Genomic DNA, 28000 nt, shown 5'->3' with positions numbered 1-28000 from the left:
AATGTTATCCCCCGGAACAACAATGCAAACGTCGCAGAAGAGTTCCGCCCTGCTATAAGATATGGTTTTCAAAGACAAAATGGGCAAATGTCGCAGTTTTCAAGTATAGTTTGCGCTCTTAGCGCTCATTATTTTTACGTTTACAATGGAGAATGGCTTCGTTGACTGTCACTGTCATATATCAGCCCGGGAGTTTGCAGAAGTAAGTCGCACTAAGTTAACGTAACCTAGTAAAAAACGTAGCGATGTTTTTTTTAAAGTATTTGGCTCTCATGTCATTACATCAGTTGTAGACTGCCACCTGCTGTGTATGAATGTCACACATATTCACGTATGTTGACCACAACAGACGTGTGTTATCATTTGTCGTACATCATTTCCAGGGTTCAAAATTAGCACCAAATGCTGGTAGAATATACAAATGGCGGGCAGATTTCCTTCACTCACCAGCCAAAAAACAATGGTTATCTATATAGTGGCTGGTAAAAATTACACATTCACTAGCCATTTGGCTGGTGGACGAAAAAGTTAATTTTGAACCCTGATCATTTCACTTGTTCTCTGCAATTTTTCTTAAATAGTTTGAGTTTTTTCTAACTAACTTTTTGTGTCTTTGCAGGATCTAGAGGATGTGATCCAAAGGACCAGGGAGGTGAGTTGTAGTTCAACCACAGACTGCAAGTCTCTGAGTTCAGCACGATGGAAATCAATCACAAATACTGCTAGCACTACGTGTGTGTGTGTGTGTGTGTGTGTGTGTGTGTGTGTGTGTGTGTGTAGGCTGGGGTAAAGACTTTGGTTGCAGTTACAGAAGAAGTCAGCGAGTTTGACAGAGTTCTCCAGCTGCAGGAACGGTATGTACAGTGTGCCTTCAGTGTTATGTAATCGGTCTTAGGAAATGCATAGTGTCTGTCTCGTAAAATAGGACATAGTGTGTGTGTGATGTACGTAGTTCAACTTGTACAGTCGGCCAGTCTTTACATAAATGATTAGAATGATAACTTGATGCCTTTACTTGAATGTATAAATCTGAATTCAGAGACGTTTTTGGTACAACTTGCATTGACAGTCATACCAGAAATCTAAAGTCCAAAACATTTATTATAACAGAGACATGTCACCTCGGAAGAATCATACCGATGCTGTGTGTAACTCCTGGGTCACACTGTTGGAGTCAGGAATTAGGGCTCCACGATTTGTGGAAAATATCTCATTGCAATTGTGATATGATTCATGATATTGGAGGGAGTGATCATTTTAAAGCCAAGTGCCTCCTTACCAACACAAAACAAGTTTGGTAGAACAAAAAGTCTAAATAAAGATGTCCAATACAGCGCTGGCAGTGATGGATTTACTAAACAACAGCCTTGTAACTGAAGTCCTTTAAATGCAACATTTCACTTCATTCATTCATTATTGTAGTGGAATTATTTAGTGGTCCCCTAATACTGTATCTGAAGTTTCTTTTATATAGACCTTAGTGGTCCCTAATACTGTATCTGAAGTCTCTTTTATATAGACCTTAGTGGTCCCCTAATACTGTATCTGAAGTCTCTTTTATATAGACCTTAGTGGTCCCCTTATACTGTATCTGAAGTCTCTTTATATAGACCTTAGTGGTCCCCTAATACTGTATCTGAAGTCTCTTTCATATAGGCCTTAGTGGTCCCCTAATACTGTATCTGAAGTCTCTTTTATATAGACCTTAGTGGTCCCCTAATACTGTATCTGAAGTCTCTTTCATATAGGCCTTAGTGGTCCCCTAATACTGTATCTGAAGTCTCTTTTATATAGACCTTAGTGGTCCCCTAATACTGTATCTGAAGTCTCTTTCATATAGGCCTTAGTGGTCCCCTAATACTGTATCTGAAGTCTCTTTATATAGACCTTAGTGGTCCCTAATACTGTATCTGAAGTCTCTTTTATATAGACCTTAGTGGTCCCTAATACTGGATCTGAAGTCTCTTTTATATAGACAGAGCAGGCAGAGCAGGATACCCGGGGCTTGGTTTACCCCTTTCACCATTTCTAGCCACTGGGGGCCATAGGCAGGCTGGGGGAACTCATATTAATGTTAACAAACCTCATAAAGTGACATTTTCATGCCATGGGTCCTTTTAAGAAAACACAGCTCTTTTATGTTAGAAGCTGTTCATATGTTTGCATATTAACTGGAGAGTTGGCTGCAGAAACTGCACCAATTAGATACACATATACAAAAATATAAAGTTTTAACTAAAAGAAATGGCAAAAGTAAAGGTCCAGAACCTCCAAACTGTACCGACTCTGTGCAGAACTTAAATGCCTGATGTACAGAACAAAATGTGTTGACACAGTTCCCGTCCAGCTGCTCTCAGCTGGAAAGCATTGCATTTATTATTCAGGCTGTTATCGTTGGAATTCTCTTCTCACAGTTATCCAGATCTGGTGGCCCCATGTTTTGGCATCCATCCGCTGCAGGGTGACGAGGGCCCCGCGCAGCGCAGCGTGAAGCCTCAGGTAGTAAAACAGGCCGCGCCTCACCCATCTTTTGATTATTTTACTTAGTGGATTCAGATAGAAGCTGTATCCAGCCTGCTCAGTGGTGTCCCAGGGTCAGAGTTCAGAGTGTGAGACAGACAGACAGACAGAGGAAGGGTGGGACTCTGAACCTCTGGAGGAGACGAGGGTGTATGTGTTTTTTTTCCTTTTAATCTACGGTATTATTGAAAGTACAAAAATGTACACAAAATGTCCAAAAGAGTAGCTAGGATATTAAAACCACAGGGTTTTTATGCCTCTCATAATCCTTGAAAAATCCTTAAAGGTTTTGTGGACTTAAGGCGCTGACACACATGGTGTCTGTCTGGTGTGTTCCATGCCGTCATGGATGGGCAGTCGGACTCAATGACCAATCTGATTGGTGGAGAGCTAACCCGCAAACAAGGAGCGGGATGAGCGTGACGAACGAGTCTGGTGGAGATATGCTGCTCTATACAGGCTAAAAGTAGTGATTATTTACATGGAGTCTGGTGGAGATATGCTGCTCTATACAGGCTAAAAGTAGTGATTATTTACATGGAGTCTGGTGGAGATATGCTGCTCTATACAGGCTAAAAGTAGTGATTATTTACATGGAGGCTGGTGGAGATATGCTGCTCTATACAGGCTAAAAGTAGTGATTATTTACATGGAGTCTGGTGGAGATATGCTGCTCTATACAGGCTAAAAGTAGTGATTATTTACATGGAGTCTGGTGGAGATATGCTGCTCTATACAGGCTAAAAGTAGTGATTATTTACATGGAGTCTGGTGGAGTTATGCTGCTCTATACAGGCTAAAAGTAGTGATTATTTATCAGTTTATACATATTTAATGTGTGAAAGGTTTTTCACAAACAAAGTAATTATTAATAATTATTGTAACAATACTTATATCTATGTTGTTTTATTTACGTTATCTTCTTTATGAATGAATGAACATGACAGCAAAAAAACAAAACAAAGTTAAACTCACATGTGTTTTATTCATCAGGTATTTTGGTTCATCACGTACTAATAGATTACTTTGGTTCATCAGGTAGTAATAGATTACTCTGGGTCATCAGGTAGTAATAGATTAGTCTGATTCATCACCTAGTAATAGATTACTCTGGTTCATCAGGTAGTAATAGATTACTCTGGTTCATTAGGTAATAAAGGATTACTGACTTCCATGAAAGTGAACAGGTTGACCGTTTTCACATCTGACTATAATCCTTCTGTTGTTACGAGCTACACCGTTGTACCGACAGTTGTAGGGAACGGCCGGTGGAACCTGATTCACCAGGTTACAGTCGATAAGTGAAAAAGTAGCAGTGCTAATTCTAAAACCGTTGCGATGTGGTGTTCCCCCCCCAACACAGACGTCTAAAACAGCGTTCACATTCCGTGTGTTGATGAAGGTGTTGAAAACCTTGCAGCTGTTTCTTGGGTTATTCAGTGTGGGTGGGGTCACGATTCTTCTGGCTGCTATCTCGGCGGTACATTGGCCAGCAGTCATCCCATCGTTGATGTGCTTATTTTGAAACTGAACCCAACTCTGTCCGTCCACAGAGAGCACGGCAGCAGAGAGCAGCAGAACACCGGCAAAGATAGAGATCTTCATGTTGATCTGGAGAACACAGAGTCATAGAAGCTGTTAGAGCCTTTACTCTGACATATGTAACATCTCTTATATTATCATATAGAAGTTGTTAGAGCCTTTACTCTGACTTATCTACATCTCTTATATTATCATATAGAAGCTGTTAGAGCCTTTACTCTGACATATGTAACATCTCTTATATTATCATATAGAAGCTGTTAGAGCCTTTACTCTGATTATCTACATCTCTTATATTATCATATAAAAAGTGTTAGATGAGTCCTGCGGAGTATAACCAAATACAACACACACACCACACACACACACACACACACACACACACACACACACACACACACACACACACAACACACAGACCACACCATTTGAAAAAAGATTAACACTAAAGTCAGCTGAACTAAACTGTAACAGACACTGAAAAAAAAGCATTTTAAACAATCATCTTACAGTTTCTTCAGACCGTCCAAAGTGTCGACTCGACGCCTGGAGAGAGAGGGATCTGATTTCCTGGTATGATCGGCAGACACACCTTGAGCAAGCACGTAGGAAGATATGCAACTGGTGATTAAACACAATCAAACACTCACAAAGATACACACACGCGCGCACAAAGATACACATACAGACACACTCACAAACAGACACACACAACACACACACACAAATGTACAAATACAGACACACTCACACAAAGACATATACACACACACACACACACACACACATACAGACACAACACACACACACACAGACAAAATACACACACACACACACACAGACAAACACACACACACACACACACACACAAAGATACACATACAGACACATTCACATAGTATAATGTTGACTGAACTAAACTGTAACGTCTCTAAAAGGACATTCAAATGGAAAAAAATGGATTTTAATAAATCAACTTACAGTTTCTTTAAACTGCCAAAGTGTTGACTCGACGCCTGGAGAGAAACACCTGGTTTCCTGGTATGAATGGCAATACACCTTGACAAAGCAGACAGGAAGTAGTGCAACTGGATTTTCACAATAAGATGCTTCATTAAAAAAGAGACAGATGTGTTTTATTCATAACAGACAAAGTTACACTGATTGGTCAGATGGTTAATAACACAGAGGTGTGTTCAGGTGATTTTGGGGATGCTGGTCTTACAGGGGGAGGTGTTCAGGTGCATTCTGAGCGTGCTGGTCTCACAAGAAGGTGTTCAGGTGCATTTTGGGCGTGCTGGTCTTACAGGGGGGTGTGTTCAGGTGATTCTGGGCGTGCTGGTTTACAGGGAGTTGTGTTCAGGTGCATTCTGGGCATGCTGGTCTTAAAAGGGATGGTTGTTCAGGTGCCTTCTGGGGTGTGGTCTTACAGGGAGGTGAGTTCAGGTGCATTTTGCGCGGCTGGTCTTACAGGGAGTTGTGTTCAGGTGCATTTCGGGGCGTGCTGGTCTTACAGGGAGGTGTGTTCAGGGTGCATTCTGGGGCGTTGCGGTCTTACGGAGTTGGTTCAGGTGCTTTGGGGGTCCTCTAATCCCGTACACCTATGCTTCACACTCCTCATGGACACACATTATGCTTATTACACGCACATGGACACACACTATGCTTGTCACACACATGCGGACACACTATGCTTACTACACACACTTGGACACACACTGTGCTTGTAACACACACATAGACACACACTATGCTTGTCACACACAGTGACACACTATGCTTGTAACAGACACAGGGACACACTATGGCAAGGCAAGGCAAGGCAGCTTTATTTGTATAGCACATTTCAGCAACAGGGCAATTCAAAGTGCTTTACACAAAATCAGTTAAGCAGATAAAACACAAGTACAAACAGTTAAAAGTCATAAGCATTAAAAACCAATAAAACACATGAATAGAAAGTTAAAAACAAAATAGAAACATTAGGACACATAAAACACAAGAATAAAAGTTACAGTGCAGCATAAGAAATTTAAAGAAATGAACATCATTTAAAGAAAGGCAGCATCAAAAAGGAAGGTCTTCAGCCTTGATTTAAAAGAACTGAGAGTAGCAGCGGATCTACAGGTTTCTGTGAGTTTATTCCAGATATGAGGAGCATAGAAACTGAAAGCTGCTTCACCCTGTTTAGTTCTAACTCTGGGGACAGAAAGTAGACCTGTCCCAGATGACCTGAGAGGTCTGGGGGGGTCATAGTGTAGTAGCAGATCAGAAATGTATTTTGGACCTAAACCGTTAAGGGATTTATAAACTAGCAAGAGTACTTTGAAATCAATTCTTTGAGACACAGGAAGCCAGTGTAAAGACTTCAGAACTGGAGTGATGTGATCCAGTCTCTTGGTCTTAGTGAGGACACGAGCAGCAGCGTTCTGAATCAGCTGTAGCTGTCTGATTGATTTTTTAGGGAGACCTGTAAAGACCCCGTTACAGTAGTCAAGTCTACTGAAGATGAAAGCATGGACCAGTTTTTCCAAGTCCTGTTGACACATAAGTCCTTTAACCCTTGATATGTTCTTTAGGTGATAGTAAGCTGACTTTGTTATTGTCTTAATGTGGCTGTTAAAGTTCAGGTCTGAGTCCATGACTACACCAAGATTTCTGGCTTTGTCTGTTTTTTAACATTGTTGTTTGAAGCTAAGCGCCGACTTTTAATCGTTCCTCTTTTTTCCAAAAACAAACCACCTCAGTTTTTCCTTCATTTAATTTCAGAAAGTTCTGGCACATCCAGTCGTTAATTTGTTTGATGCACTTAGTCAGTTTTGTATTTGACTGTAGTCCCCTGGCGATAAGGTTATGTAAATTTGTGTGTCGTCCGCATAACTATGGTAACTATTTTGTTTTCTCCATAATCTGAGCCAGTGGAAGCATGTAGATGTTGAACAGAAGAGGCCCCAGAATGGAGCCTTGCGGAACTCCGCACGTCATATTTGTACGCTCAGATGCATAATTACCTATTGACACAAAGTAATCCCTATTTTTTAGGTAGGATTCAAACCAGTTTAGTACTAAGCCAGAAAGTCCTACCCAGTTTTCCAATCGGTCTAGTAATATGTCGTGGTCGACCGTGTCAAATGCAGCACTGAGATCAAGTAATACTAAGATTGAAATTTTGCCATTATCTGTGTTAAGGTGGATGTCATTAAAGACTTTGACAAGAGCCGTTTCAGTGCTGTGGTGTGGTTGGAAACCCGACTGAAAGGTATCAAAACTGTTGCTTAGTGACAAGAAATGGTTGAGTTGTTGAAAGACTACTTTTTCAATGATTTTACTTAAAAACGGAAGGTTTGATATTGGCCTATAGTTGCTCATTAGTGACACTATGCTTGTAACACACACAGGGACACACTATGCTTGTAACACACATGGACACACTGTGCTTGTCAAACACTTGGACACACTGTGCTTGTCACACACACACACACACACACACACAGACACACACTGTGCTTGTCACACACACACACACGGACTCACACTGTGCTTGTCACACAAACACACACTATGCTTGTCACACACATGGACGGACAAACAAACACATGGACACACACTATGCTTGTTACACACATAGAGTATGCAGAAGATTAAAACTTATAAAAACTTGACGGTGTAAATCCTCCATCGTAACAGCGAAGGTCCAAGGCCCAAACGTTGAATTTTGTGACTGTATTTGAATACTGAGTGTCAATATGGTCATGCTTATAAAGCCTCTTTGAGTTGAATAGAATATTTCTTTGAGACACAATGGTCCACCAACACACAACTAAGCATAATATATGTATATATCTATCTATAGTATATGTAACATATACACATAGAGAGTATAGCCATTTTATTGGGTTTCCACTGAAGGGGATGCATTTAGTTGATCATTTTATTTTATTCTGTTTTCTACTGCCACTGTTTCAGTGTTTTAGAGTTTAATGCCAGACTTTGGGGGCTTTACAAAGTTATTATTTTCATAATAATAATAATTATATTGTCTCTGTAGTTCACCCACATCTACTTTATGAATGACTTAATTAAAAACAGACACAGAGTTAACGTGTGTAATGTGTTTATTCAAACAGATTACTATAGTAGTAGTAGTAGTAATAGATTACTCTGGTTCATCAGGTAGTAATAGATTACTCATGTATTTTAAACTCAGTCGGGACGTTTTTATCACAGGTGACCAGAACTTTCTTCTCCACCTCCTCCATCGTGTACTCACAGTTGGGGGGGGTTTTATGCTCAGGATCAACTTTGCACTCAATAATTTTGAAGCTGTCTTTGCTGATTCCACTTCTTGTTCCAGCACAGACGGCTCGGACCTGGTCCACTGTTGCTTTGATGAAGCTTTTTTCCGGCAAGCAGGTCTTTTTGAGGTCAGCGAGTCCTCTGTCCATCAACAACTGAGTGCACTGGTTAGAGGCCGCAATATACTTGGTTATAAACTTGTTTTCACTAGGCCCAAAAAGAAAGCCTCTGCACAGCTGGATCAGAGAGATCAGCAGAAGACTGGTATAGATAGAGCTCTTCATGTTGATCTGGAGAACAGAGTTATAGAAGCTGTTAGAGCCTTTACTCTGACATATGTAACATCTCTTATATTATCATATAGAAGCTGTTAGAGCCTTTACTCTGACATATCTAACCTCTCTTATATTATCATATAGAAGCTGTTAGAGCCTTTACTCTGACATATGTAACATCTCTTATATTATCATATAGAAGCTGTTAGAGCCTTTACTCTGACATATCTAACCTCTCTTATATTATCATATAGAAGCTGTTAGAGCCTTTACTCTGACATATCTAACCTCTCTTATATTATCATATAGAAGCTGTTAGAGCCTTTACTCTGACATATCTAACCTCTCTTATATTATCATATAGAAGCTGTTAGAGCCTTTACTCTGACATATGTAACATCTATTATATTATCATATAGAAGCTATTAGAGCCTTTACTCTGACATATGAAACATCTATTATATTATCATATAGAAGCTATTAGAGCCTTTACTCTGACATATCTAACCTCTCTTATATTATCATATAGAAGCTGTTAGAGCCTTTACTCTGACATATCTAACCTCTATTATATTATCATATAGAAGCTGTTAGAGCCTTTACTCTGACATATGTAACATCTCTTATATTATCATATAGAAGCTGTTAGAGCCTTTACTCTGACATATCTAACCTCTCTTATATTATCAAATAGAAGCTGTTAGAGCCTTTACTCTGACATATGTAACATCTCTTATATTATCATATAGAAGCTGTTAGAGCCTTTACTCTGACATACCTAACATCTGTTCTATTATCATATAGAAGCTGTTAGAGCCTTTACTCTGACATATCTAACCTCTCTTATATTATCATATAGAAGCTGTTAGAGCCTTTACTCTGACATATCTAACCTATCTCATTTTATCATATAGAAGCTGTTAGAGCCTTTACTCTGACATATGTAACATCTCCATCTTCCTAATGTAGTGTATACCTTTAGTTTAATAAATGTCTCCTAACTGTCTGATGATGTAAGAACTTGTTAAGCGACATCGGGAGTTTCTACACAGCAGAAAAACTGCACACAGGATTATTAATATGAATCTTTCTGAAGAGAAATCATAAAGTCCTGATGCAGTCAGAATAAGATACAGTATAATCATACAGAGTGTAACTGCTAAAGACAGAATAATAATATAAAGTCTATTTACCTGAATGACAGGAGAGAGATGAGGTCTAGAGTCTGCAGCAGGAGAAATACCTGGAATATCACATGATAACACACTTCATTACAAAGATTATACAGAAAAACCAAACATGAGCAGGTCATATGGATCGTAACAGACAGGTTACATCACAGATAACTTCTTTAAAAAGAGAAGGACAAATGATGCTACAACTACAGAATAAAAGTGACAAAAAAGTCTGAAAAAAACTTTAAAAAACAGTTGAAATGCGCCTAATGGTTCAAAAGTGCCTTTAACTTTAAGGTTCTTCAGAAAAAAAACAGAATAAAGCCGCGAGAAAGGGGAAAAAGAGAGAAAAACACCAAATAAATCCCACAGAAACGTTGTAAAAACGCTGCAAAAACAGTGGAAAAAGCAACGAGAACTTCTGAAAAAGCATCAAAATGAAAACAAACACCATGAACATTAAAAATAATCATGAAAAGTTTTGTTCTCGTAGCTGAAACAGAATCTAAACCAATCAGATAAGTTTAATAATAAAAAGTATATTTACCTGAAGGACAGGAAAGAGAGATGGAAAAGTCTGAGAACTCCTTCACCTTTATACTGTGAAATATTATAATACACGCCCACTTTATCTTTCATAGGGTTAACAGCAGATAATATAATACCATATTATAACACACGCCCACTTTATCTTTCATAGCGTTAACAGCAGATAACATATTATAATATAGTGATATCATCCCTACAGGAGATTACAGGTTTCATTTCTCTTAGCTTTTATTCTACTTTAGACATTGGGATTTATTTTAACTTTAGTTTGAGTTACTCTTCTGTCATTTACTGTCTACTTTAAGACATTTAATGTCTACTTTAAGACATTTAGTGTCTACTTTAAGACATTTAATGTCTACTTTAAGACATTTAGTGTCTACTTTAAGACATTTAATGTCTACTTTAAGACCGTTAGTGTCTACTTTAAGACATTTAATGTCAACTTTAAGACCGTTAGTGTCTACTTTAAGACATTTAATGTCTACTTTAAGACATTTAGTGTCTACTTTAAGACATTTAGTGTCTACTTTAAGACATTTAATGTCTACTTTAAGACATTTAATGTCTACTTTAAGACATTTAGTGTCTACTTTAAGACATTTAATGTCTACTTTAAGACATTTAGTGTCTACTTTAAGACCGTTAGTGTCTACTTTAAGACCGTTAGTGTCTACTTTAAGACCGTTAGTGTCTACTTTAAGACCGTTAGTGTCTACTTTAAGACATTTAATGTCTACTTTAAGACATTTAGTGTCTACTTTAAGACATTTAATGTCTACTTTAAGACCGTTAGTGTCTACTTTAAGACCGTTAGTGTCTACTTTAAGACCGTTAGTGTCTACTTTCAGTCATTTAGTGTCTACTTTCAGACATTTAGTGTCTACTTTAATTCATTAAGTGTCTACTTTATTCATTTAGTGTCTACTTTAATTCATTAAGTGTCTACTTTATTCATTTAGTGTCTACTTTCAGATATTTAGTGTCTATTTACAGTCATTTATTGTCTACTTTGTCATTTACTGTCTATTTTAAGACATTTAGTGTCTAATTTCAGTCCCATTAAAAGTGCTGATTTAAATGCTGAAATTAGTGTCAGACGTGATGTTGAAATGGGATTTCTCCTGTCAGACTGGTTCTGAGTCTGGCTGCAGTGTTTTTAATCAGCTGATTGTTGTGAGGCATGAGATGAGAGCTCTGCAGTAATCTAACTGCTATGAGATGAACACATGAATTATTCTTTCTAAGGCTGTTCTGATGTCATCTCTCCCTCCACACACTCTCTCTGTTGTTCTTCCCCCGTTATTCAAACCCTGAGAGCTTGGTTTGCATGGATCACTTTGGTCGTACTGATCCACACTAGTTTTGTGTAAAGAGAGAGATTACAGTTTTGGTTATCTCTTTGAATGGAATACTATAGAAAGCCTTTATTGTCTTCATACACAAGTGCAGTACCTGTGCAATGAGACTGAAGCAAAACCTTTACAGTGTGTGTGTGTGGGGGGGCGGCTGGTGCACAGTCCTTAGTCCTGAGAGCAACTATATATACATACAGTATATAAACTAGCTTTGTATACACATTGTGTGAAAAGTAGTTAAGCGTTAACAAATAAATAAATATTGCACTGTAATGAAATGCAGCTAAACCTTCCAACCCTCTGCAGCCTCTCCCCGTCTGCCGCGGTGCAGCTGCTGCACCAGACTGTGATGCAGTAGGTCAGCAGGTTCTCCATGGACAAGGTACTATTGGTACTATTAGCACAACGATTATCACAACGATTAGCACAACGATTAGCACAACGATTAGCACAACGATTAGCACAACGATTAGCACAACTATGTGGTGCAATCTTACAACTCTTAGAACATAACTCCAACCTCCTCACAGTCTTTCATTCAAAACTATCTATCGTATCATTTGGCGACTACATATCTCTCCCCAAGTGACAAAAACGTTGAATTAAATGACAGAATGTCTCTCTCTGTCTCTGTCTCTCTCTCTCTGTCTCTCTGGGAAGTTTGTTAAAAGTGTGATTTTAAGGATAAAAGTGTCTTTTTGCAGCGTTCTGTCCCCTCGGTGGGCATCAGACAACAAGACATGCAGGAATCTAACATCACCCATTATCTTTCAAAATGTTGCAGCTTGACAGGACTGTGGATGTGTCCTCATATCTGGAGTGTGGAAGAGCTACGGCTGTCTCCCACGCATCCTCACACCTTATCTCTCGCTTTCCACTAAACTGGCTTGGTGCTTTATCACCAAAGTGATCCATGCAAACAAGCTCTCAGGGTTCAGCTTCCTCTTTGAATAACTTGGGAACAACAAAAGAGAAAGTGTGTGAACTCTCTCTCTGTCTCTGTCTCTCTCTCCCTCTCTCTCTCTCTGTTTTTCTCTCTCTAATTTACAGATAGAGCAGGTCAACACTCTATAATTTACAGGTAGAGCCGGTCTAGACCTCTCTATAATGTACAGAAAGAGATACATTCATGTTTGTTTTCTTCTGGAACATGCTATGCTCTCTATTCTTTAGTTGCACACCTATTCCCTGTGCCGTGGTGTCGTGTGTTAACGGTGAAAACGCTGCTGAATGAATGATGGCTTTCCCACAGGAGCTGGATGCTGCCCTCCCACAATTCTTCAAACACAGGGAACGCCTCGTCGCTATCGGAGAGGTAGACTGCATACACACACGCACACACACACACACACACACACACACACACACACACACACACACACACACACACACAACAAAAGTTTGTATTTCTATCTTTTGCATGGGAAGTTAAGTTTCAACTAAAGACTGTAGATGTGAGCTGAGTTACCACCAGAGTAGTCTATGTAGTCACCACGTACTACTTCCAGGATTGCTTCGCTCCTGACAGAATTTCTGCCGAAAGTCACTTTTAATAGAAATTATTACCAAAAGACGACAAAGAGTCACTGGAATCACTTTGGAGTTTGTTTACTTGTGCAAGGAGCAAGTCCCAAACACTGCAAACAGTACAGAGATGGACTAACAAACAACTTCTTCAGTTTCCACTCATACACTGAAATCCCCCCTCCTTTCTCCATGGTTACCATGCCCCAAACAGCAGCACTATCTCAAAGCTCATTAATAATGTTATGACTTATGAAGGGAGTGAAGCAGTCAAGACAGGAAAAGGGGAGACGTTTAGCCATAGTGTCTGAAGACAGCTGGGGAGGTATGTGGCTCTGGGTGCTTGAAGATGGCTATCATGAGCCAGTAAAAGTTTAAAGATATTCAGCTTTAATAGTTACATTTTCTAACAGTCACTTATTTTGGCCAAATGTCCGTCCCCGTCCTTTATCTTTGTGTTGGCGTTCTAACCTCTGGTGAATTTCTAGGACTATGGTTACCTGGTCCTCAGATCTCTGCAGGGTGAATCCAGACAGCCAGCTAGACTATCTGTCCGATCCAAGTTTTTATCCCACACCGGATGCTGTGTGGACTAGTCTGACCCTCATTTGCAGCGCTAGGAATGCAAGACTACCACCAGAGTAGTTGATTCTCAAATGCCACTTGAAGATGTTCAATTTACAGAGACAGAGAGAGAGAGAGAGAGAGAGAGAGAGAAACAGAGAAAGAGACAGACAGAGAGAGAGAGAGAAACAGAGAGAGAGAGAGACAGAGAGAGAGAGAGCGACAGATAGAGGGAGACAGAGAGAGAGAGAGAGAGAGACAGAGAGAGGGAGAGAGAGAGAGACAGAGAGAGGGAGAGAGACAGACAGACAGACAGACAGACAGACAGAGACAGAGAGACAGCAACAGAGAGAGAGAGTACATTTAAAACAGATGAAAAAATGTGTGATTGTTCATGAGTTATCTAGGACACTCATGTGACTAATCACGATTACAACTTTGAATCGATTTCCATCTCTAGTTTCTATACCTGATGGACTAATACTGACATCATACATCCCCCAGGCCCTTACTGTCACCTCAACATAATCCCTCCTCAACCTTTGAGCAGCTCTTCAAAGTAGTGGCTGTCAAGGTCTCACACTCCAATAAGTCCTCCACACCTCCACACCTCCATTTAAGACACATTGTTGTTTCCTTTGTAATACACAACTGTCTCCGTTCATACAGAGTTAAGATTACACAGGCTTCCACACACGTGGATGACAAGGGGTTCTGATGAATGAATATTAAAAAAAAAAATGATACAAATGGACTTTCAACCATGTTATGAGTGTTGGCGTTGCATGATCTGTCCACCAGAGGACGCTCTACAACGTCCCTGTTGGCAACACTGATTACTTTTTTTGTTAATGTGTTTTTGTTCAAAGGACTTTGTAATGGCCAATTTGGCTATTTAAGTTTCTTATGCTGTGGTGTGGGTGTGGGCGATTGGTCTGTGTAGGTAATTGTTTGTTACGTCACCCTGCGCACCTGTTTGTGGTTCTAATTAGAGTTTATAAATTGAATCACCAGTGAGGTGGTGGGAATCTGGATCCGGGAAGCCACACAGTTTTCAACCTCAGCTGTGGGAGAGTAATGTTTTATAGATCTTGTCGTTCTCGGCTTTAATTACCCAAGTTTTCTTTTGTATGTGCTTTTATTCAAACTTCGTGTAATAAAGGATAAAACGTACGACGACGGCGGACCTCATTTATTTGCAACAGCAAGAGTTGGAAATGCATTCAGATATTACCCATTGGCATTGTTTGTGGACAGTTTGCCACTACACATTGTTGAAAACTAGCTTCAAAGACTGAACTATTCGGATATGAAGAGGAAGGACAGCGCCGCGCTCCATTCTTCACGTCAGCTGATCCATCACGGGGACTGAGAGACAGCGCTGCGCGAAGCACCGCAGGAGAATCACGGTAGGACAAACAAGAATTGTTACAACTGTGTGGAAGAGATTGGCCTTCTCATACAAGGATACAGGTACATCCTCTACAATTTTTAATAAAGCTTCAGCAGTTTCTGCTATATCGATATCAAAATGAGTGACGTGTCTGCAGCTGTCAATAAAAGTGAAACGGAAAATGAACTTGGGAAAAGATCGGGTCAAACTAACGGCCAAAGCGCTGGAATTACCAATAATATCCAATCAAAAGGAAAGGAATTCCGGAAAAAGAAACTATACAAAACTAACAAAGGAAGTTAAGCAATTGATGCTTTTCAAAGGGAAATGTTTCTGAGGTGCAAACAAGTATGAATGTGTTTGAAACTTTGTGTGGAAACTGAACGTTGCATGACTTATTGAAACAATGGCTACCTGAAGATGAAATGTCAAAACAAAATGAATGGTTTGAAACTCAAATGCACAGAAATAAAGCAATAATACAAACATGGAAACGTGGTTGCTTGCCCAAGGGAATAATTATGATGATGACAATGCTTACTAACACAACTGTTCTCAACTGCACCCCACAACTGTGGTTACTGACGATTTTGGGTCCAGGGGACAGTGTTTCTAATGTTGGTTTCAAAAAAGCTCATCAACCGCCAGTACAGTCATAGTCTTTAAGGTCTTTAACTTCGGTCTGCCTGCCTAAAAGCAGAGGCGGAAGGGCTGCTCTCATGGCTAAGGCAGCTGCCCTTAAAGAAAAACATGAACTGGACGCTCAGGAGGAGCACATCCGACAGAAAAGGGAATGCTGGAATTGCAATGTCAAATTGCAGTTCAAACTGCAAAGGTCAATGTCTACAAGGCTCTGATGTGCAGAGCTCCAGAGCTCAACTCCGATGGAATGAATTCGTATCTGCAAAGTTTTAAACGTAAATGCTCTCTCAGACCCTCTGCTATGGAATTTGTTCCACAATGTTCAAATCATCAGTTCAATCATTCACCAGTAGAGGCGGCAGTGCGGCATTTGCTAATGGAGGCCCAGCCAAAAGACTTCAATCATCAGTTCACTCATTCAACCAATAGGAGGTGACGAAACTGCCATATCAATGGGAGCGCGGTATAAGGAAACACTTTCACAAAATATTGGATCAAGAGCTCATGTTCTGAATTCTCACCAAGCTGCCTCAACGGTTTCAGGAAAAATTTCATGCAATACCTCACGCAAAGGAATCCATTTCAAATGTTGACCTGATGCAAACTAATGTGGACCAAGGCAATCTTCTTTCCATCATGCAACGACAGAATGAAATAACAGCTCTACTAGTGCAAAAACATTCTTCATCATCACTACCTCCACGAGACATCCAACATTTGATGGGATCCTCTTGAGTACAGCGCATTTATTAGAGCATTTGACATGGTGTGGAAAGAAAGGCTGCAAGCAACATAGACTGTTTTACTTTTGGGAGCAATATACCAAAGGACAACCAAGGAGGTGGTTAGAGCTGTAAACCATATGCCACCGACAGAGGGATACCAAAGAGCAAGGACCCTCTTACAAGAACACTTTGGCAACAAACAAAAAATAGCCACTGCATACATGGAGAAGCTCTTGGATGGCCAAAATAAAATTGGAAGACATTGAAGCTTTGCAAGACCTTTCTTTGTTTTTTTACGTGTTTGCTGTAATGCTATGGAGGACATCAGCTACTGTCAGAGATGAATATGCCATCCACCATACGTGCTCTTGTCTCGAAGCTACCATATAAATGGAGGGAAAAATGGAGAAACACTGCTTATGAGCTTCAGGAGAAGCACAGTCGCCAAGCAGGTTTCATTGATATTGTCAACTTAATTAAAAGGCAGGTGGCTATTGTTTCCCAATCCACTCTTTGGAAACATTCGGGACACATTTACCTCAACACTTAGCATAAAGAAGGAAACAAAGTCTCACAAGTACGCTATACAGGAAAAAGAAGCAGTTTTGCTATTTCCCATCACAGCTGTCAATTCTAAACCTGAAACTCAAATGCAAATGAGAAACACTTACCTGATGAACCAATAAGATGTTGTGTCTGCTGTGTGAAGAGGATCACAAATTGGAGTTGTGTCCCAAAATGGAGAAGTTACTGCACAGTGAAAAGATTACTTCCTGAAGGAGAAAGGTGTTTGTTTTGGGTGTTTTATCTGTGGACACATCAGCAGGGATTGTCATAGGCGTCATTCCTGCAATTTGTGTAATCTGAAACATCCTACCATCCTTCACATCCAGTCAAAGGAGAAGAAAATCAACTCAGAGGACACACAGCAGGAAGCATCAGGAAACAGACATGCGTTTCTCCCAAGACATGTGGCCATATAGGGGCCGGAGCACAGGACAGTGTCTTGGCAATTGTGCCTGTACAGATTAAGGCAAAGAAACGGCAGCAAATTGCTAACTACATATGCATTCTTGGTCCTGGCAGCACAGCTACTTTCTGCTCTGAGCGACTCATGAGGGAGCTGAAGGTCAGAGGAAGGAGGGCTAAAATTCTGGTTAAGGACTATGAATCAAGAAAAGCTTGTTGACAGTCATGTTGTCTCGGACTGGAGATAGCTTGCTCTTACTGGTAACACCCTACTTTGCGCTGCCTAAAGTTTACACCCAGTCTAAGATGCCTGTGTCGCGGGACAACTTTCCCACGACAAAGACTTAAGTGTTTGGCCACACTTAAGCTCAGTGGAAATTCCTGTAATTGATGCTGAGGTGGAGCTTTTAATTGGGACCAATGTTCCAAAAGTGATGGAACCATGGCAAGTAATACACAGCAATGGTGAAGGACCTTATGCCGTCAGAACCTTACTCGGCTGGGTTATCAATGGACCTGTGAAAGGAGACAGTGAGACCGAGAGCAGCTGTCCCACTATTTCAGCCAACAGAATAACCATTGCTCACATAGAGGAATTACTGGTAAAGCAATATAATCACGACTTCAATGAAAAGTCAGCAGATGACAAGCCAGAAATGTCCAGAGAAGATCTCCATTTTATAACAATCATGAACAGTTCAGCTGCACTTAACAGTGGACATTACTGCTTGAGATTACCTTTCAGAGAGGATAATGTTGTCATGCCCAATAACCGCCATGTTGTTGAACAACGAGTCTTCTGCTTGAAAAGGAAATTGGAGAAAAATGCTAAGTTTAAGGAGGACTATGTTAGTTTCCTTGGTGATGTCATAGACAAGGGCTATGCAGAGAGGGTGCCAGAACGCCAATTGGAAGGAAAAGAAGGAAAAGTCTGGTACATTCCACACCATGGCGTTGCACCATCCTAAAAGGGAACCTTGAGAGTGGTGTTTGATTGGGGGTGCAAGTTTCAAAGGAATCTCCCTCATAGTCAACTTCTTCAGGGACCTGACTTACAAAAACTTTTGCTTGGAGTTCTCTAAGGTTTCGTCAAGAACCTATAGCGGGGATGGCAGATTACAGGCAATGTATCACCAATCAAAGTGGCAACACAAGAGCAGATTTTTCTTCGTTTCCTCTGGTGGCCAAATGGTGAACTTACACGTCTCTCTGAATATAGAATGACTGTTCATTTGTTTGGCGCAATATCATCGCCCAGCTGTGCCAGTTTTGCCCTAGAAAGACTGCTGATGACAACAGAGAAAAATTCCCGGCGCATGTAATCAACACCATCAAGCAGAACTTTATTGTAGATGACTGTTTGAAGTCTATGCCGTCGGAGGCAGAAGCGGTGGCCCTGGTGAGAGACCTGACAGCTGTATGCCAGTTGGAGGGTTTCAATTGTTGAAAAGGGTCAGCAACAGCAGATCATGTTGGAGTCCATCGACATAGAAAAGAGCCAAAGAAATGAAAGGGGTTTGGATTTCGACAGAGATAACTCCCCGTTGAGAGAACACTTGGGACTGCAATGGTGTGCAGAAAACTGACACCTTCAAGTTCAGATGGCAGTACAAGAAAGACCACTTACAGAAGAGGCATCTTGTCTGTTGTGAGCTCAGTTTATGACCCAATTGGATTTCTAGCACCTTTTACTCTACTGCCAAGCTGATGCTGCAAAATCTCTGTAGGTTGAGCTACAGTTGGGATGATCTCATTCCTCAACATTACCAGCTGCAGTGGGTCAGCTGGCTGAAGGTTTAAATGAGCTTAGCGCATTCAGTGTGCCAAGATGCATCAAACCAAAGGATTTTTGGAAACCTTATAGTCTCCAGCTACAAACACTTCTCTGATGCTAGTGAGGATGGTTATGGCACAGTTTCTTATCTGAGGCTGCAGAACGACCAGGGCAAGATTCACCTAGCCTTCATTTTAGGAAAGGCACGAGTTGCTCCAGTAAAGAAAGTGACAATCCCAAGGATGGAACTAACAGCTGCTGTACTTGCTGTTAGAGTTGACAGAATGATGAAAGCAGAGTTGCAACTAGAGCTGGAAAGTTCTATCTTCTGGACAGATAGCACAACCGTGCTAAAGTACATCAGGAACGAAACAAAACGCTTTCACACCTTGTATCAAAAAGGATTTCCATTTTCAGAGAAGCCACTGCTGTCTCCCAATGGAGGTATGTTAGCCCCCGGACGAACCCAGCAGACGAAGCATCTCGGGATTGAAAGCTGAGGAACTTCTCACATCTTGCAGATGGATCCACGGCCCAGACTTCCTTGTCAAGAATGAAAGTGAATGGCCTATTAACATTGTGGAACCTGCTTTGCTCAGCTATGACGACCCAGAGGTCAAAATACAAGCTATTGTGAATACTGTAATCATCAAAGAGGCACAGAATGCAACAACTCAGCTGATTAACAACTTCTCTTCATGGAAAAGATTGAAGATCCCCAGTTGCGTGGTTCATCAATTGAGTAAGGGGTTGCAGTGTTGTGTAAGAAACGACAGGAAATGCAAGCTTAATGTGTCTAGGAATGGACTCGACATAACTGAACAGAAGAACAAAGTGAAGAAGGAGATGGAACGGTTCAAAGCCACATTGGGTAGTCAGACTTTGACACTGGAGACATTGACACCGCTGAAAGTGCTATTATTAGGTACTGTCAAATGGAGAAGTTTTACGATGAATAGCTGCATTGAAAAGTGGAACATCTGGAGTAAGAAAAGTAGTCAGCTTTACAACTTGACCCACTGCTGGAAAATGGGCTCTTGAGAGTGGGTGGAAAGACTCAGTAAAGCGGCAATGCCTGATGGTATGAAACACCCAGTCATTCTTGCTAAAGACCAACACATCTCAACTCTCATTTTGCGCCACATTCACGAGCAATTGGACATTGTGGAAGAAATCATTTGCTTTCCAGACTTCGCAAACAATATTGGATCACCAGTGCAAATTCAGCAGCCCGAAAGATTCTCTCTTTCTGTGTTATTTGCAGACGCTATAGGGAAAGCTGGCAGAACAAAAGATGGCGATTTACCAAGGGAAAGACTCCAACCAGATTTTCCACCTTTTACAAATGTTGGTGTTGACTATTTTGGTCCCTTTGAAGTGAAGGCAGGCCGCAGTCATATCAAACGATATGGAGTTATCTTCACTTGTATGGCCAGTAGGGCAGTGCATTGGAAATGGCATACTCATTGGACACCAGCTCTTGCATCCATGCACTGCGGCGATTCATTTCGAGAAGAGGCCAAGTGTCGCACATCAGATCTGATAACGGAACAAACTTTGTTGGAGCAGAACGTTGAACTGCGACAAGCTCTATCGCTCTGAAACCACAAGCAAATTCAAATGCTTTACTTCAATCTGGAATAAAATGGAGCTTCAATACTCCTGGTGCTTCACATCATGGCGGAGCATGGGAGAGAATTATTCGTATGATCAGGAAGTGCTGAATTCAGTACTTCATCAGCAAACCACAGATGACGAAGGATTGCAAACTCTTTTGTGTGGGTGGAAGCTATCCTCAATGATCGTCCACTCACAAAAACTTCAGATGATCCCAATGACTTGGAACCCCTGACTCCCAATCATATTCTCTTGTTAAAAGGCAAACCTGCTCTACCACCAGGACTTTTCGACACAAGTGATCTGTACACCAGACGGCGATGGAGGCAAGTTCAGTTTCTCGCGGATTTATTCTGGCACAGATGGGTTCGGGAGTACATGCCACTGCTACAGGAGCGACAACGTGTGGTCAAAGGACAAAAGGAGCATTGTTGCAGGGGACATTGTCCTTGTGGCAGACTCTATTGCTCCTCGTGGATCCTGGCTATTAGGGAAAAATGTTGCAGACTTTTCCAGACGCACAAGGACTGGTGCGATCTGTTAGAGTCCTGACCAAATGTAACATACTTGAGAGACCAATCACAAAGATCTGTCTTCTATTGGAGGCTGATTAAGGTTTTTGTGAAGCAGAAATCGCTACGTTGGGGTTACCTACTCCATGAATACTTACTGGACATGAACATTGACTAAAAATGCACACGTACACTATGGACATTGATTAATTTCATCATTGGCTCCATTACTAATGTGGGAATTGTCATGTTATTATACAGTAACAATTAGGGGCCGGTGTGTAATGGCCAATTTGGCTATTTAAGTTTCTTATGCGTGTGGTGTGGGTGTGGGCGATTGGTCTGTGTAGGTAATTGTTTGTTACGTCACCTGCGCACCTGTTTGTGGGTTCTAATTAGAGTTTATAAATTGAATCACAGGTGAGGTGGATGGGAATCTGGATCCGGGAAGCCACACAGTTTTTCAACCTCAGCTGTGGGAGAGTAATGTTTTTAGATCTTGTCGTTCTCGGCTTTTAATTACCCAAGTTATTCTTTTTGTATGTGCTTTTATTCAAACTTTCGTGTAATAAAGGATTAAAACGTACGACGACGGCGGACCTCATTATTTGCAACAGCAAGAGTTGGAAATGGCTTCAGATATTACCCAGTGGCATTGTTTGTGGACAGATTGCCACTACAGACTTTAAGTTTCATATCTTAAGTTTGTATTTTTATGCATTTTATTTATCAGAACTTTAATATATTTTGATGTTCTGTTGTGACAATAAAACAAATTATCATATTATTTTAGTGAGAACTCATAAATAACTCCAAATAACTAATGTTAGGGAAGTCTGTTTATGGATTATCTTTATAAAAATATATATCGGCATATCGGATTTTTAAATAACCAAATATTCATATCGGTATCGGCCTTAAAAATCCTTTATCTGTCGGGTTCTAATTTATACTTTATTGATCCCCAGCGGGGAATTTTTTCCACTCTGTTGTTACGACAGCTCTTCAAAGACAGAGGACACAGTGTCCTCAACCTCAAGGTCTCAAACTCAAATCGGTCCTCCACACCAGCATTTTAGACACATTGTTGTTTTATTTCACCAGAATTTAGATCACACAGGCTTTATTATAACAGCAGCCCGTAACTCATGTGCACAGTTAACAAAGCCGAACTTTAATGTGACAGCTTGAAAGGTCAAGTAGTTAAAACTCCCAACTGACCTTGTGAGGAAAGGTGAATGAGCACTGAGCAGTGTTGGTCACAATGCACGCACACACACAGACACACACGCACACACACACACACACGCACACACACCAGATTCAGGTTGCACATTAACAATACTGCACACACACCCTTCATTCTGTCTCTAATGCCTGTTGAGGAATGTGTGTGTTGTCAGAGCAGATTTCAGGCACCGCAGGGCTAAGTCAACATTCCCAGAGTCCCATTTCCATAACTGTTATTTTTATGGATCGGGTTGGAATCCCAGTGAGGTCCGCCCCTTTTACTTTTTCTGCTTCAGATTCTAAAGACATGATTCCTGATTTGGGACGCAGGCAGCAGCACTAGGCAGCCATTAGACAGGTACACATCTGTAGTAATGTGTTGCTATCTAACAACATTGCGTAATGTTTACAGTGACCATTAGGATGCCTTCAAAAACAGTTGACTTACTTTGTACAGTTAATAAAACATGTTTTAGCTTTTCAAAAGGACAAAACGTCTTCTTGAACTTTTTCATCTCTTTTGCTGGACAGGCACATTTGAGAAACTAATCTTTCTAATAAAACCACAACACACACGTGGGCTCCTATGAGGCTGTGGCAGTGGGCCTATGGCTCCTGGGATACTACGAGTAACATCGTTGTGTACTTTTGTTTCCAGATTGGTTTGGACTTCACGCCGTGGTGTGCTGCCACGCAGCAGGACCGAGACGGCCAGATGGATGTCTTCATTAAGCAGCTAAACATCGCCAAGGAGCTCGACCTGCCTGTGTGAGACCTGTAGAAGAGAACAATACAGTTGCATATTTTTCACTTCTATTTTATTTATTGTCATGATGCTGAACTTCAGAGGTGGGTTTTTAGATTCAAATCAATTTAATTTATTGTGTGAAATCATGACAAAAGTTATCTTGGGACACATTTACAGGTAAAGTAGGTCTAGACCACACTCAGACACACTTACAGTAGTCTAGCTTTGCCAGACCTTCCTCCACAGCGCTGCGGAGGAGGGTCTGGCTAGTCCACGGTAGAGTGTGGATCAGGCTGCATTTTTTTGTCCAATCCTGGCCTGCGTCCGACAGAGCAGTAACACAACCCTTTCAAATGTCAACAGGTGAGCGCGTCAGCACACACGGGGATACAAGTGCATGTTAACACAGGCGCGCACAAGAGGCCCAACCATATAGCCAATTGAAATTAAATTAACATAGGCCTACCAAAAATGGCCCAAGGTAACAGAACAAAATCCAAAAGATTCACACAAGAGGTTCTGCTCGCCTTTGGTCCTTTGCCTCTGGTCCTGCTCCCAAAAAACTCACAAATTACATGCGAAAAGGACAAAACACCACGACATTTCAGACACACAAGTGTTGTTTTGTGAAATGTCGTATTTTGTCCTTCAGACTAGCTGCCGTAGCTATCCACCAATGTTACTAAATCACTGACTCCAGCGCTGACGACGACTCTTTTTGTTTCCTGTTTCCTGCACAGGAACGTCCACTCACGATCAGCTGCTAAAGTCGTCATAGCGACCATGAGAGAACAAGGTAAGGTGTCCCGCTCTACTTTATACATTGACACAGCTGCAAAAACACACGTGTTGACGTGCCGTGGCTGTGATTGGTCCGTCAGGCGTCACTCGGGCTCTGCTTCATAACTTTGCGGGGAAGCCGTCGGTAGCTCTGGCGGGCGTGAAGGCTGGATTCCTCTTCTCCTTCCCCCCCGCTGTCTGCAGGAACCACCAGGTCAGCGTGAAATCACACGTCTCATTGGTTTGAACATTTTCAAAAGATGTTACAGATTATGTATTATGTTAAGTTTCAAGGTTCAAGGAGTCTTTATTATCCCCAAGGGGCAATTTGTTGTGCAGCAGCATGTAACATATATCATTTTTTTTTTTTTTTTGAGCCATTGTTCCATAAAAACCTTCAGCATGGTGGTACGAAGAGTCAGTACGAGGATCCTTTTGTGGTTAGGTGTATCTTATGGCATTTATGATTAAATAGGCAAGGTAAATCCTTGGAAAATTTACTTTATGTTCAAGCCAAATAACTTAATTCAGTGGTGCTCATGAGTTTATGAACCCAGGCTAAAGTTGATTAAAAAGAGGAATAAAAAAACATTTTTTGGAGATTGATCTTAATGCCTTAATTAAATAAAATTAGGAAAAATCCAACCTTTAAAGGACAAAGTTTTTCTTTGTGAATGAATAATGGATCATAAATAAATAAATGTTAATGTTGGGATGCTAACTGCAGGAGATGGCTTCATAGCATTAAAATAGCATAGAGAGGAGAGGCTTACCCCCTTGGGAAGACCGGCAGCATGCCAGCCGTAGTGGAGGATGGAGAGTGAATCTGCTAACCCGACTTAAATTGCATCAGTGGAATATAACGACGATAACACCGATTTTATTACCACCACACAGAGAGACAAACTGATCAAGCAGATCCCGCTGGAACACATCTGTCTCGAAACGGACTCTCCTGCACTGGGGCTCGACAAGCACGTAAGTCTCAAAAAGTTTCAATTTTATCATGTTTAAAGAGCCCCTTGTTATACTTCTTTTAAACAGCATATTTGTACTCCTGGGGTCGCCTGTCTCTTTCTGTCTCCCAGGTGAGGAACGAGCCGTGTAACATCGTTCTGTCCTGCCGGTACATCGCTGACGTCAAAGGTCTGTCGTCTGAAACGGTTCGGCTCGTCACCGGGCAAAATGCACACAGACTGTTCCCCAAAGTTGACGCTCACGTGCAGTACACATGTTTCTGAAATGCAATGTTTGGCCTGAGGGTGGCGCCAGAGGCAACTTAAAAAAATTAACTTAACCTTGTGTTGTCCTTCGGGTCCCAGAGACCGTCCTGCATTCAGTTGTATTTTTCTGCTACCTTGGCCTCGGCCTCTGGGGTCCCGAGACCCGTCCTGCACTCGAACACATATCCCACTAGCCTCAGCTCGTCTTCCGGGGTCCCGAGACCCGTCCTGCACTCGAACGCGTATCCCACTAGCCTCAGCTCGTCTTCCGGGGTCCCGAGACCCGTCCTGCACTCAAAGATGCATGTGGAACATGTGTACTGTATAATCGCATAAAAATAAACAAGGGTCTCGGAGACCCGAAGGGCGAGGCCACGCCGGCAGTTGACATGAAGTGAAAAAGGCCCCGGGGACCCAGAAGCACAACGCCAGGCTAATACAAAGTGTAAATAAAATAAACAAGTCCCCGTGTCAATAAAATAAACAAGTCCCCGTGTCAATAAAATAAACAAGTCCCCGTGACACAGAGGACAACACGAGGGTTAAAGGCGCTCTAAGCCATGTCAGGGGATGTCACTTCTTGTTTTTTTTTATTTTGAAAACGATTTACATCGATTTACAACATTCAGTCATCACAGCTCATAACATAAGATTATAGAGAAATAATTGCAACTGATATAATATGAGAACAAGTAAAAAAGTGATAGTTATAGTATAAACTAACACATGAAGAGAGAAAACACATTTTAAAAAATTAAATAAAAATGTTTGGATAGTTTGGAGTACATATTAGATATAACTGTACTTTCTTATTTGTTACTAAGTTGAGACTCAAAATATATGTCAATTTCCATTCTGAATAGTTTAAAACATGGTCTTGATATGGAAAAGTTTGATTTATGAATGTCAAACTTACCCAATAAAATTTAAAAAATATAACAATATTACATACATTTCTATCCTTACATTCAAAATATGTAATAATATGTTTCCCTTCAAGTGTGATTGTACGTGTTTTATATACCATATCAATTTCAAAACTTTTCCAAAGTGTAAAACAAAATGAAACACCATAGAAGAGATGACTTATGAGTTATGTATGAGTTATATTTCTTATTGACGTAAAGAGTATTGTCTAAAAACACAAAGGCTAGCTTGCTCCTCCCCTCCTACTCCTACTGTCCCGTCCCCCTCCCTTCTGCTCACTAACCCCCCCCAACCCATTAGTCTCAGCTGGAGAGAGAATTGATAGCATGTTAGCATTTAGCTCAATGCACAGCTAGGGCTGAAAAGATTTAGTCGTTTGTTATTATACTGGTTAAGATACTTTACTCAGGACCAAAGCTTTGGACAAATAGGCCAACAGGAACTCAAGTTACACAGAAATACACCTATACAGAAATATTTTATAAAGATGTATTATGTTCTCTGTTTATGGAAATAAAACCCTGAAAGTTGACGTGATGGTCCACGTGTACTAGTAGTTTTAGCTCGTGGGTTCTCGTCAGCCTACACCAGCTGGGACTCATCTGGAGAGAAGAAAAGAGGCATTACACACATAATATTTACATCATATTCTCTAGTCTATAACCTGTTTGAAAATGCTGAAAATGTCAATCAGTTTTCCTTAAAGCCCAAGATAACGTCCTCAAATGTCCACAACTCAAAGATATTAAGTTTGCTGTCACAGAAGAACCCAGAACGTGTTCACATTGAGAATCAGAGAATTTCTTTTTTTTTTTCATTTAAAAAAAATGACTCAAACTGATTAATTGTCGAAAACAGTTGCATACTCGTTTAATTGTTGACAACTAATTCATCTTTACAGCTTTTATTCCAGTTTTTCTACACATAAAGAAATACAGTCATCAAATCTATAATGGCACTAGACCAATATCACAGCATAGCTTTGGCACTTTTTAGAAACTACACTAATCAAATATGAAAAATCTGTATAAGTATAAACTGTCCCTGTGGGGATGTTGTAGTTTTAAATATTGAGCATCAACTTCCTCCAGGCCCTCAGAATTATTTGTAATTAATTATAGAATTTGACACACTTTATAAAACACACACACTGTAACTTCCCTAAGAGACATTAGGTCTGCAGGGATATTTCAGTTAAATCTCCAAAACCAGCTTTCTCACAGCTCTCTTCGAAGTGCCTTCTCTCCGGGAGCCTGGAGGCGGGCGGGCGCTCGCTGCGGGCCGCCCTGCGCTGCGGCCCGGCGGTCAGAGCGCTGAGGAGCACCGGGCTGGTCTGCAGGTGACCCCTGTAGTGCCTCCTCTGGGTCCTCTCCCAGGCCTGCTCGGGCGTCAGCTCCACCTGACACCATGTCTCCCTCCGCCCGTTCAGCTCCAGCAGCGCCCGCTGCTCTTCAGGTCCTGACATTGGGTTTTTTTCTTTTTGGTGTAGCCTGTTTTTCTTGTAATTACGTTATTTATACAGTCTCTGGTTGTCCAATGTCCAAGGTGTAGGGACTTTGTGATCCTACTGTTTCCATGGCAAAGGGAAACCTGAAGAAGAGCGCCAAAGATCTTTTATGTATGCAGAGAGGAGTTACTCCATCCGGAGTTTAAAACA

At 41.0% G+C, this 28000-nt stretch overlaps 3 protein-coding genes and 1 long non-coding RNA gene across 6 annotated transcripts; 2 read left to right on the top strand and 2 right to left on the bottom strand.

The window, feature by feature from the left end:
• The first annotated feature begins 13 nt into the window (after positions 1 to 13).
• tatdn3 (TatD DNase domain containing 3) lies at positions 14 to 26875 on the top strand. Of its 2 annotated transcripts, XM_032542786.1 has the most exons (10): positions 14 to 202; positions 620 to 652; positions 781 to 854; positions 2415 to 2499; positions 12968 to 13030; positions 23324 to 23433; positions 24154 to 24209; positions 24295 to 24407; positions 25091 to 25171; positions 25282 to 26875. In XM_032542786.1, exons 1-10 carry the CDS (start codon positions 146 to 148, stop codon positions 25432 to 25434), a joined length of 825 nt encoding a protein of 274 aa, XP_032398677.1. In that variant the 5' UTR covers positions 14 to 145; the 3' UTR covers positions 25435 to 26875. The 2 variants fall into 2 exon arrangements, with proteins under 2 accessions (XP_032398677.1, XP_032398678.1); XM_032542787.1 differs by lacking the exon at positions 25091 to 25171.
• On the top strand, positions 3452 to 8366 carry LOC116706146 (uncharacterized). Its single transcript, XR_004336149.1, has 3 exons — positions 3452 to 3513; positions 3559 to 3642; positions 8236 to 8366. It is a non-coding gene; the product is annotated as an uncharacterized LOC116706146 (long non-coding RNA).
• On the bottom strand, positions 3548 to 10390 carry LOC116706139 (ribonuclease pancreatic). Of its 2 annotated transcripts, none has more exons than XM_032542801.1 (3): positions 10356 to 10390; positions 9827 to 9876; positions 3548 to 4131 (listed from the first exon to the last, which is right to left on the bottom strand). In XM_032542801.1, exon 3 carries the CDS (start codon positions 4123 to 4125, stop codon positions 3682 to 3684), a length of 444 nt encoding a protein of 147 aa, XP_032398692.1. In that variant the 5' UTR covers positions 4126 to 4131; positions 9827 to 9876; positions 10356 to 10390; the 3' UTR covers positions 3548 to 3681. The 2 variants fall into 2 exon arrangements, with proteins under 2 accessions (XP_032398692.1, XP_032398691.1); XM_032542800.1 differs by lacking the exons at positions 9827 to 9876; positions 10356 to 10390 and adding exons at positions 4573 to 4654; positions 5044 to 5216.
• On the bottom strand, positions 26696 to 28000 carry spata45 (spermatogenesis associated 45). Its single transcript, XM_032542807.1, has 2 exons — positions 27565 to 28000; positions 26696 to 26945 (listed from the first exon to the last, which is right to left on the bottom strand). The coding sequence occupies exons 1-2, from the start codon at positions 27806 to 27808 to the stop codon at positions 26926 to 26928; spliced, it is 264 nt and encodes an 87-aa protein (XP_032398698.1). The 5' UTR covers positions 27809 to 28000; the 3' UTR covers positions 26696 to 26925.

This window comes from Etheostoma spectabile, chromosome 18 (genome assembly GCF_008692095.1).
Source record: "Etheostoma spectabile isolate EspeVRDwgs_2016 chromosome 18, UIUC_Espe_1.0, whole genome shotgun sequence".
NCBI classification, from domain to species: Eukaryota; Metazoa; Chordata; class Actinopteri; order Perciformes; family Percidae; genus Etheostoma; species Etheostoma spectabile.
The sequence above is the reverse complement of the archived record's forward strand: the minus strand, read 5'-3'. Positions and strand labels throughout refer to the sequence as shown.

Bases quoted from the DNA above. Each gene is read 5' to 3' on its own strand.
- tatdn3 (XM_032542786.1), top strand. From the start codon at position 146: ATGGAGAATGGCTTCGTTGACTGTCACTGTCATATATCAGCCCGGGAG. The intron at 203-619 runs GTAAGTCGCACT...GTGTCTTTGCAG, and splicing joins CAGCCCGGGAGTTTGCAGAA to GATCTAGAGGATGTGATCCA. The intron at 23,434-24,153 runs GTGAGACCTGTA...TTTCCTGCACAG, and splicing joins AAGGAGCTCGACCTGCCTGT to GAACGTCCACTCACGATCAG.
- LOC116706139 (XM_032542800.1), bottom strand. From the start codon at position 5,177: ATGAAGCATCTTATTGTGAAAATCCAGTTGCACTACTTCCTGTCTGCT. The intron at 4,655-5,043 runs GTAAGTTGATTT...TGCTTGCTCAAG, and splicing joins TTTGGCAGTTTAAAGAAACT to GTGTGTCTGCCGATCATACC. The intron at 4,132-4,572 runs GTAAGATGATTG...TGTGTTCTCCAG, and splicing joins TTGGACGGTCTGAAGAAACT to ATCAACATGAAGATCTCTAT.
- spata45 (XM_032542807.1), bottom strand. From the start codon at position 27,808: ATGTCAGGACCTGAAGAGCAGCGGGCGCTGCTGGAGCTGAACGGGCGG. The intron at 26,946-27,564 runs GTGAGAAAGCTG...TCTTCTCTCCAG, and splicing joins AAGGCACTTCGAAGAGAGCT to ATGAGTCCCAGCTGGTGTAG.